The following is an 11342-nucleotide window of genomic DNA, read 5'->3' on the forward strand; positions in this document are numbered from 1 at the left end:
CGCCTGCCTCTGCCTCCCGAGTGCTGGGATTAAAGGCGTGTGCCACCATGCCCGGCTCTGCCCTATTTTTTATGTGTGCATGTGCATATGAATATTCATGTGTGTATGCATTCATGTGTATGCGCATGTGCGTGTGTGTGTGTGTGTGTGTGTGCTGAGTGCTGAATCCGGGGATGTTCTATTTTTAGAAAGAATTTTCACTTAAAACTAATATATACTAAATCACAGAAACAGACTTAAGAGAAAGACGCATTGTCTTTGGTTCTAACAGTCTGTAATCAGGAACTCCTTGTTGGTTCCAGAATTGCTGTCTGTCTGTCATAAATACAGTAGTGTCTTTGGTGAAATAACCTTAAGTTTGTCTGTCTGTGACACTCACCAGAAAGCCTTCTAACCCTCTAAAGGGCATTTATCCCTTCCCCCACCCCCTCTATATCTTTCTTTGTTTTCTTTCTTTCTGGTCTGGGTAGGCTGAGCAGCTTAGGCATGATCTGGCTCTTCTCTGTCCTGAGCCGACCTTGTTCATCTTCATATGCAGGCTGTTTTCCAGGAGCACAGCATGCTCCTGAGCTCAGACACAGTGATGCCGAAGTGGTCACTTCTCTCTGATTTATTTAGGTTGCTACACAATCTACAGGAGCTGTGATCTCCAGTATTGCAATGGCTGATGGCAGAGTGAGATTCTCAATTCTTGCTACTCAGTGATTTACATAATATGCCACCATTAGCACTTTGATGTGACATCTTATGGTTTCCAGGTTTTACTGGGCCATGCATAAACACTACATGAAGGTGTTAGATTCAGCACTGTATCCCTGTCAAGGCCTTGATTGCTTTCACTGGGAAAGTTAGGCAGCATCTTTGCAGGAGGGAAAATACAGAATATTTAGTTTGCTGTCTTTAGCTATCTGCAGTCAATTCTTCTCAGACTCAGGAACTGCAGCTTGCCTTTTTCTTCATTTAGTTTTCTGGCAATTTTATTTTTTAAAATTTACATTTCATATTTAATCCATCATTACTTGAATCCATTTCCATAGACCTATACACATATTCAAAGATTCTCAGTTATGTTCGTGTTATTGTTAAGAATTATTATTGTGGCTTTCAATTTTATATCTTACAAAGTCACTTCATAAACAAAAGCCATTGACAATCATTAAGGGTGAAAGACAGATATGCCCTGGCTCATGCAACCCTTCACAAGGCCCTGGATTAGGCTCTGCTCTCATAGCCGAGGTTTTCTAGTCATTTCAAGAACATATAGGAGCTAACTGGAAAAGCTGTTGAGGCTGATCACAAAGTCAGTATTTGAAGATGTAAATTCCAACACCCCCTGCTCTCCAACCTCACAGTTATCGCCCACTTTCATAGAGGAAACAAAGGCTCATGTGACTAGAAAGCCCAGTGTTGCATTTGAGCCTCATCTGCTCCACGCCCAGAGCTGTTTCTACTTCCCAGAGGGGTGAGCTGTTACAAACACTAGTGTGTGTTGTTGACATACTGTGCATATTGCTCAAGTTGATAAATAGAAAAAAGATGAGGAAGGGTAGAATAATAATCAGAGAAGCTTGTATGTAAAGGCATCAATGGCTAAGTGCTGCCTGCCTGGTCAGACAAGGCTCTGAGCTCAAAGCCTGGGCTAAGAGACACAGAGGAGAAAAGAAGGGAGTCGTGTTCACTGGGCATGCAGCCCGGTGCTCTGGCCATGGACGGAGGCAGCCTGGGTTCCAGCGATTGATCCCACAGCCAAGGCTGCCCTTCTCTCAGCAGCAGTAGGCTCCCACAAAGAAGGCTACACATGGAAAAGTCTTTGTTAGGGCCCCTAATGACAGGATTGAATTTCACATCACAGCTATCCCTAAACAGGTACACTTGGCTTCTTTCATGTTCCTGATGGATCCCACGGGAAAGAAAAGAGAGAAGAAAGGTCACACTAAGAAACAGGTCATAGGCTAGTTTGTCTGGGTTTGCTCCCCCCCTGCCACACCACCCCCAGGTTCTTAGCTTTTGAGTTCTTCAATTTCACACACCCTGTGTGGCCATGGGACAGCAATGGGAAAAACTTGCTGTGATAATTATTCATAATTCATCTACCATGACTCACTGGAAAGCGAGTGCTTCTGTATATGTTACTGCTTGTGTTTAGATGCTCTTCCCCCAACCCAAACTGGTCACTTGCTGAGGATCTCCCAAAACCCTTTCCGGGTATCCTTGCTGCCTCCATCAGTCAGACTTTTGTTTTCTTTCCTATCCTTTAAAATGGCTTTTGCCATGGTCCCTTTTAATCTATTTAACATCTGTTTGTATCTGTGGTGCCAGCTTCTTAAAGTCGGACGCTGCCTCCAGCACAGCATTCAGCACTATGATGAGTGGGGTAAGTCCCCAGGAATAAATGGAACATACAGACGTGGAGATTTATGCTAATTTGGGTATTTTAAAGGCAGACTTTAATTCAGTCACAGTCTTTAAAAATAAAGATCTCCTTTTTCAGATTAAAAAAAAAAAGCAGTATTATTGATTACAGCAACAAGAGGTCTACAAAGAAGGAATAAAAAGGTGCCGGCAATTGTCTTGCTCTGAGATATAGTCCCTTCCAATAATTTTCCATACTTCATGTAAATGCAAAATCAAAATTGAATGCTTTAAATGATTCTCTAAAGTATACTGACAGTGACTTGCGGAGGTTCACAGGTGAGGCAGTTTATCCTCACTTCAACTCAATCAAAGGGAAGCCAGAACCCAAAGACACAATTAATGGTAGAGCTAGAACCCAGAAATCTTGTCTCAGGTCTAGGCTGTGTTGCTTCCTGTCTGGGTGGTTCAAGTCTCAGTCCATCCAGCAATACTGGGATATGGGCTTGTGATGAGGTATTTCTCCTGAAGAAAGGGTACACTGAGCTGATCCCGTGTTTGTATCTAAGCCATGCTGTACCTAGGGGTAACCATCTCCAACATCTTAAAGGGGGAAAAAGAAAGATGGGTTACCTAACAAAAAACGTGTCCTTAGAATTAAATGACAGGCTAGCCAAGTAAGCCAGACTGGCAATAGTAAAAGGCAGAGCTTCATTCCAAAAGCTAAATGACATCTGAACAGTGACCGTTTGGCTCTGAATATGTTGCTATGGTGACTGCAACCATAGGTTTAATTTCATTATAGGATTCTGAGCAGTGTTCTAACCCATGACTGACAATTATACTCCAGAACAATGTAGACAGAGAGTGCTTGACTGATGTGCACAGGGCTGTCAAGTATTTGCTGTTACTCATCAGGATAATAAGCAGAGATGAGTGCTGCTAGCACACAGCTGCCCCACTATGCCCAGGGTGGAAATGTTACACGCCTGATAGAGCTCTTTACACTGGTCTCTAAGCAAGACTGAGCTGTAATCTCGCAAACACACAGTGGGTTACTGACTCTGCAGATGAGAGACCATGTCTTATTTATATGTATATCCACACAATGGTGATAGAACTCCGAGCTCATTTTTCTAAATTGAATTACATCTGTGTGAAGACTCCTTTTGCTGTCCTAGCGTGGGAGCTAGGAAGATTCTGACTAGTAATTCCCCATTCCTCTCCCTGAAAGCTCTGTAAATCATACTCTTAAAAAAGGCAACAAGCTGAATTCCAAAATCCTCTTGGAGGAGAAGTGCCCCGGCTGGTGGGTCTGGCCTCTGTCCACTGAATGTGCACAGCTCTTCTGCACAAACACCGGCTACTCCCAAGGGAGCTCACAACTGATTGCTTAGCTGTGGAGACTCACTTTTCCCTTCTTTCCCAGTGGCAGGTCATGGGGGGGCGGGGAGGGGGGCGGAGCCTGTGACAACACATGGGCATGGCGTAACATGCTCTTTTCCTCAGGAGGAAGACAGGCTCAGGCAGAAGGAGGTGACTGGCTCACAGCAGGAGGAGGTGCCAGTTTGCTAGCAGAAAGTCACAGAGGAACAAGGGATGTGGCTGAAAAGTTATTTCCTGAGCAGAACAGCAGAGTAGAACTGTTCTCATTCTGCCCCTCGCCTTCCCCCTTTCCCTTCTTCACCCCACCTTTTTGAACTTTTTGTTGTAAAAGAGACTTCAGGTCCAGCAGAAACTGACCCACAGATACAGAGATGCCCCTAGGTGCTGTCCTCAAGTCCTACCTCCATTATCATCAGCTCTCACCATCATCAGTGTCAGAGTGGAGCCTTCACACTGGGTGACCTTCCATCAGTGACATGGCAAGTCCACGCTTCACAGTAGGGTTTATCTGTGGTGCCCATTCTGTGGTTTGGGATTGGCACGGAAACAACCCATTGTTTACTATCATTCAGAATGGTTTCCCTGCCCTAAAGTCTCCTGTTTCTCTTTCCCTCACCCTAACTCCTAGAAACCACGTTCATAGTGCTGTCCTATCCTGCTCTGGTCTCTTACCTTTGACAGGTACTACTGGAACAGGCCTGCCAGAGCAGGACAGTGGAAAGGTGAAAAGTTAAAGACAAAGGGGAAGGGTGGTGTGGGACACAGCCTCAGGAGCCTTGAGGAGGGGGAGGGATGATGTGGGACGTGGCCTGAGGAGCCCTGAGGCCCAGAGGCTTGCCATCTCTGGATTTACTCAAGAGCACCAGCAAAACAGAAACAAATTTGCTAATAAGATTCTTTCCTGAAATATACTAAGTTGGGTTTGAATGAATGGGAGTACAAAAAACAAAAACAAAAACAAAAACAAAAAAACAAACGTATTTTTTCCGGGAGAAACTCAAGTACAATGAACTAGAGCTCTAATGTCTTAAACTCTGCTGAAGAAGCAGCACGGTACAAAGCCCACAGGTTGTTACTGGCATTGTTTAGCTATCAGTTCCACAGCTGTCTGACATGGTGACCAATATGATCCTCAAGTCCAGCTCCATTCCCCCATCTTTGGGCCCAGTCAGCAATTCTTGCCTGTCTTGTAAATTCTTTCCAGGGGACACTTAGGACACTCTCGCAGCTGTGGAGTTTTCTACTTATAAGGTACAGCATTTGCTATGAGGGGAGATAAAGAAGGAGCCTGCTACCTTGTGAGCGCTTTTACATATGCTTTCTTTATCACAGCCTCATGTCTCTGGACCTGCAGCTGCCCGGCTCACTTGGGCCTCTGTGCTGCATCCCTGGACACAGTTACGGGATCTTAGAGGCTTATGTGAGCTCTGGGGCCATCAGGTGTCAGCTGAGGATTTCTGTGCTCTGCTTTTAAAGAAAGTCACGGGCAGTAACTCCTATTTGGGGAGAATAAAGCCATGAAAGTTTGTGTCTTAAGTGTCCAAAGCCATGGTCCTGGGCAGTCACACAGATGCGTGGTAAGATACACAGGTGGTCCTATCCTGGAAAGGAGGCCTGTTTAGTCTTCCAACACCCATCTTGCACCAGCTTGTCTCCTTTGCTCCTATTTATCTCCAGACCCAAGTCAAGGGCAGAATTTGCCTCAGGCATAACAAAGACACCTATGTGAGCACTTAGGGAAATAGCGCTGCACAGCAGAGAGAAAGTAGGATTCAGAGCTAGAAAACCCCAGGGGTCCTGGCTACTGTGACTTCTCTGACCTCAGGAACCTGAGCTGACATCACAGCTATTGTCCACACTCCTTTAGCTCTCTATTTTTTCAGGAAAGTTAATAAAGTCATATTTACCTCAGCAGGCTTTATTTAGAGCAGTTATGATAAACTACAATGATCTCATACTCATTTTCCATTTCTCGCCACAATACACAGGATCTCTGTCTTTCTGGCTCAATGCAGAGATCTGGCCAGGAATTACAGTAAGCAAATGGGATGCAAAGAAGATGAGTGAATGAGGCTTGAATGAAGAAAGGGAAGAAGAAAAAAGGAAGGACTGGAGTTTTGCTGATACACCAAATAAAATTAAATAAACATAAAAAACAATCTTGACCTGTTAAGTATGACCTTCACTGATAAAAGCGGTGCTATGCATTGAGGTAGAGTGAGGACTTCCCTGATCAAAGCTCCCCAGGGCTTTTTTTTCTCACTACTTCTAGTAGCTTTGAACCATCTGACTCCCGCCTACTTCACATCTATGCAGTCTCCTCCTTCCTTCCAGCCTCTGGCACATGTGACCCTGCTTCTCTAGACGTGCTGAGTTAGTTCCTGCCATGAAATGTTTCTGTTAGTCTCTGCCTTGCTTAAAAAGCTGTGTGGTGCCTGCTTATCTAGCTTCTTACCATCGGTTGTCTCTTTCCTTACCTGTCACATGGTAATAAAAGCCCTTCCTGTATCCACATCTAGGAGTCTAGATGTATAATAGAATAATAACATTCTATTATTTACTTATTCATTGTTGTTTCTTCCCTGACTCCTGCTTCTCAAAAAAAAAAAAAAAAACCCAAAAAACAAAAAACAACCAACCAACCTACCAACCAAAAAAACCCCTTTTATTTATTCCAAATAGAAAACGTGATCTATATTTGTTTGATACTTATACCTTGGAGATAATTTTCTAATTATTTTGGCTTATTTACACAAATTAGGAAAACAAATTAAATCTCTATAGTTCTAAGCAGAAAACTCTCACCCCTCCTTCCTCCCTCAGCCTTGCGTACAGACTTCAAGACTTACTCTCTCTCTGTGAATAAAAACAATGTACCAATTGGTTTCAATTTTGAGACTTGAAAATGATATTTTTGTGGGCCACACTATTACTGTTCTAGGCCTCTTGACTTGGGGGTTGGCAAAGAAAAAGTTGGGTGGAAATAGGTAACTGAGGCAAATGTCAGGAACACGCGCTCATGCCCTATTCCGGTTTACTCCCAGGGCCCTCAAGGCAGCCATAACTCAAGGCCCAGGCTCTGGTCTAGGGCTGGTGTTATACCCCATTCCGTCTCACCCTCAGTGTCCTTGTCCAATAAAGCAGATACATTATCTCAAAGGGCAACCACAGGTATGGGGAAAGAGTCTGACCTTCCACCACGCCCATGATGTGATACCTGTGTAAAGGAACCATCTGTATGATATTTCTAAGGAAAAAAGCAAACACCAGGTTTTCTGAGCTGAGATTTCCCTGATGATGGAGCAGGTCACTCAGAACTCTGCCTTGGGGCAAATCTTCATTGTCACATAGGGGTCAACATCTAACTTCATCCCTTCCCTAAGAGATGGATAGGCTCCTGTTGAATCTGATCTTGGTGAACACCCCATCTGCTTTCAACATGCTGCATTTGACGTTAGCTAATGCCTCTTATTAGCATTAAAAGAAAACAATCTGGAAAAATTCACTCTCAAGCAGAGTTCAAACAGGCCACAAGTAGATGTGGAATCTTAATTGTACAAAGTTTGCTAAAGTAATAGTAATAAATGTATACATTATACACATATAAATGTATGTACATATATGTATGTGTGTGTCTGTGTAGGTGCTGTGTGTAAGGGAGGTGGTGGAGCCAAATGCCCATGGAATGGTTCATGAAATCAAAGACAAGAATGCTCCATCTGATTTATGAAAGAGACTTCCAATAGCAAAAGGGAAAAAAAATCTCCTAGTATGGAAAAAGGCATGATCAAAAGAACCAAATGATATGGAAAGGAATTGGGAATCTTTATCCAGCACTTACTGGTAATGGGTTAAAATTCTGGTCCACCAGATGGTTGTATCCGTGGTCGAAAAATGAATGTCGTATCACGACATCAATGCCCTGATTGGCCAACATTCCTAAAGTATTTAGCCATCTAAAAGAAAAAGAGAGAAAAAAAAAAAAGCCACATCAGCACATTTTAAAATGGCATCTAGCAAGCACTGTGAAGATTAGCTACAGCACACAAATAATGTCACCAGAACCACCAATTTTACTTGATGCTTTAAGGAGAAAATCTTTTTAGGCGCTAAACAAGTAAGAGATCTCAAAGGTTATCACAGTTAATCTCTTATTTTACAGGAAAAGAAGTCTAAGGGAATAAGATGAATTGTTCATGGTCATGGCATTATCACAATGTATGGCTTATAGTTTACTTCTAGAATACTAACAAATGGATGCGGCCAGCACACAGATGCCCAGTGCTCCTCCCTGGCCACACACACACACACACACACACACACACCCCACTCGTGCACTCGCACGCTCAGGACTTCACAGCACACCTTGATCCTCAGCCTCCTTGCTCTGTAACAGCACAAGTTTTTCCCAGGACTAAGCCGCATGGGCCTACGGCCTACGCATCCAGCCATGGTGCAAACCCGCCTCAGTGTCTGAACCCCTCATGTTTCACTGTCACAGTCAATGTAATGATGTCTTCCTTGACACCATTATCAACTATTCAGGGCTTTAAGCACATTACCTTCACATGTGTGCTGCAGTGGGAAACCTGCACTGACCATGTTCTCATCCTGACTATGCAGAGTGCCTAGTTTACACAGCATGCGCCTTGAAGGGCATTCCCAAATGCCCAGACCCTGCCACTGTATCTGATAGAATCAATTCATTCATCAGTTTAGGCAGTCATTGCTTTCTACGTTACCACTACTAAACCATCACTCATCATTTTACCTCAAACCTCCTTCTCCACAGGTCTAAGTTGCACAGAACTATTTGAGGAGCCAGTGCAGCATGCCCTCTCATACTGATGTTTCCCACGTTTTAACTCCTGCTTAGCATTTTCTACCAACCCTCCTCTAACTCATTTCTTTCTGTTTGCCAAGATTCTCACCACACATCTATCTCCAAAGCGAGTGCTGTCTGCTAACCTCTGGCATGTATCTCCCTCTAACTTCACAGAGCTCTTTCTGTGTGCGCCCTCTGCCAGCCTGGTGGGTGGTGATCACCATGGATCTCGACCACTCCCCATCGGTCCTAGGCCCTCAATCACACCTCACTGAACTTATACTCAGCACTTCCTGGCACGCTGTTGGTGTACAGCACTGTTTAGGCTGACATTTGTCTGGATAAAATTAGATTCTAGAAACTTTGAAAATCACCATTTAGCACATGGGAAAAATTATGCATAGTTATGATTTCCCAAATCTGAAACCATATGGGGCTACAAACCCATGACTTCTAGAATTAAATTTTTTCCTTGCTGGAATAAAGAGCATTTCTAATTCTTATATTATGGTTAAATAATGTTCACATTTTCAAATCTTTTTTTACATTTACAATTTTATTTTATTCTCATAGAAATGAACACATTTACTGGCAATTAGAGCTGCAAATCCAAACCCAAAAGCAGAGCAAAACATACACAAACAAGCTTTAAATCAGGAGTTAAGTCTGAGTACAATAGAGCAGAACGTTTGCTCTGCTAGTTTTGTTCACACTGGGACACTGTGACCCAGAGAATTGAAATTACTTTGAGAACATCACATGGCAAAGCTACTTGCCTTTATTATTTTCATTAGTTTGGCAAGGCTATGAAATCGGGATAAGAGGTGCATGCAGCTCTTGCTCTAATCCTGAGGCACAGTAGCACACAGATTGCCAAAGATGCCCCGTGGTGGAACTCCAGTAAGAACTCTGGGTGAATGCCTCTTAAACCAGAGCTCTAGCCATGTTCATAAAGCACAAAGATGTCATGGTCTATATTGAACTATAAAGGCAAATATGGAGTTTCATCTTCTAGAAGAGATATATATGCAAGATTGTATCTGCATGGGCCCCACCATCAGCACGGCATCATAGGGCTGTCTCTTGGTGCTGTATAAAGTAATCCCATTGCTCACTTGTTAAGGATCTACTCTCCCATTCCATGGGTGTCTTATTCACCACTTGTATTGTTGCATGCTCTAGATGCTGGAGACACGGCAGCCTATCAGGATGATTTTGCAGTATTCCAAAAAATTGAAGATTGACAAGGTAGCACTCTCCTTGAGGCACAGTAGCAGACTTCTGATTCATGTGTGCATCTGCATGTGCCCTAGGAAGCTCACGGTTATGTGGTATATGGAAAGTCCTGAGGAAACACCATTTTTTCACATGCCCCTGAGCTTTTTAGAATGCTCTACCTCTATTATTTTTCTAGGATACAACTTGTATACTTCAAGAACACAGCGCATTGCTGTGTGCTGCCAGTGGGGTTAAGATGGGATGGATGACAAGACAGTAAGAGGAAAGACCAGGAGCAGAATGAACTGGATCTATCTGATCTCTGCCAACCAAGTGCTGGTGATCTGAGCCACAGCCCGCTTAACAACAACTATGTTTATCTGCAGCTCCATGTAGACATCTATAGCTACTTGACTGATGTTCTTGCCAAGGCATGTCTCTGTTTCAGCTGCCTGTGAAGGAAGGTCTGCGGTACTTTCCATTTTACATCATTCCCTACACGGAATAGTCAGGAAAACATTCAGCACAACTGGGCAGCTCACTGGACCTCAAAGCAGAATCACTTGGCAACAGCTGAGCAAAAGCCATTCCTGGGCTGATTCCAAGGGGTCCCCTGAGTACTGACTGCCAACCTGGCTTTTCACCCTTGTAACAGGAGTCATATCAAACTAGCAGGGAGAATATTATGAAAGAAGCCTCTTAGTAACACTGCATTAAATTCTGATTCACTCCATCTCATTCATTTGAACCATGCTTATTGGACTTCTCTGTGAAACACAAAGTTAGAGATTACAAACACGGAAGATCCAAAGTAACACCATGAATTACACTGAGCAGTCATCTTCACGTACCTTTAACATCATTCCATCTGAAAATGCCATCTATTTGGCTGGCCTGACCTGTTCTTCACAAATGTATTAATGTCTCAATGGAGGGGAGCTGCATCTGTCTAATTAGCAACAGCTGTTAGTAGTAAAACACATAGCTGAGGGCAAAGCTACAGTTTGTGCATCACTCAGCCAGAAAGCCTGGGCCAAAGGACCATAATGGACCAGAAAAAAATACTTAGTCTCTGGTTGTGAGGCTTGTCCTGGCTACATGACACTGAGAGCCAGGCAGAACTCTATGCTTCTGGCTCAAGTCATTCTTCAGGCAACTACAATAGCCTTCAAACTCATATTCTCATCCCTTCCGAGATCCTGTGCATACTATTGACAAGGTCTAAGTTTTTTTTAATAAGGTATTTTTTTAATTAGGTATTTATTTCATTTACATTTCAAATGCTATCCCAAAAGTCCCCCACATGCTCCCCCACCCACTCCTACTTCTTGGCCCTGGCGTTCCCGTGTACTGAGGCATATAAAGTTTGCACAACCAATGGGCCTCTCTTTTCCACTGATGGCTGACTAGGCCATCTTCTGATACATATGCAGGTGGAGACACGAGCTCCGGGGTTAGTTCATAATGTTGTTCCACCTATAGGGTTGCAGACCCCTTTATCTCCTTGGTTACTTTCTCTAGCTCCTCCATTGGGGTCCCTGTGATCCATCCAATAGCTGAC

The 11342-nt window shown here is 43.6% G+C and overlaps 1 protein-coding gene across 3 annotated transcripts in view; it reads right to left on the reverse strand.

Annotated features, from left to right (window-relative positions):
• Hpse2 (heparanase 2 (inactive)) overlaps nt 1-11342 on the reverse strand; it is a 569072-nt gene that overhangs the window by 111423 nt on the left and 446307 nt on the right. For all 3 annotated transcript variants that reach the window (XM_021151789.1, XM_021151792.1, XM_021151790.1), the window contains one exon: nt 7580-7694. In XM_021151789.1, coding sequence (XP_021007448.1) covers nt 7580-7694 — 115 coding nt within the window. The remainder of the gene's footprint in view (nt 1-7579; nt 7695-11342) is intronic.

The sequence above is a fragment of the Mus caroli genome, chromosome 19 (genome assembly GCF_900094665.2).
Source record: "Mus caroli chromosome 19, CAROLI_EIJ_v1.1, whole genome shotgun sequence".
NCBI lineage: Eukaryota > Metazoa > Chordata > Mammalia > Rodentia > Muridae > Mus > Mus caroli.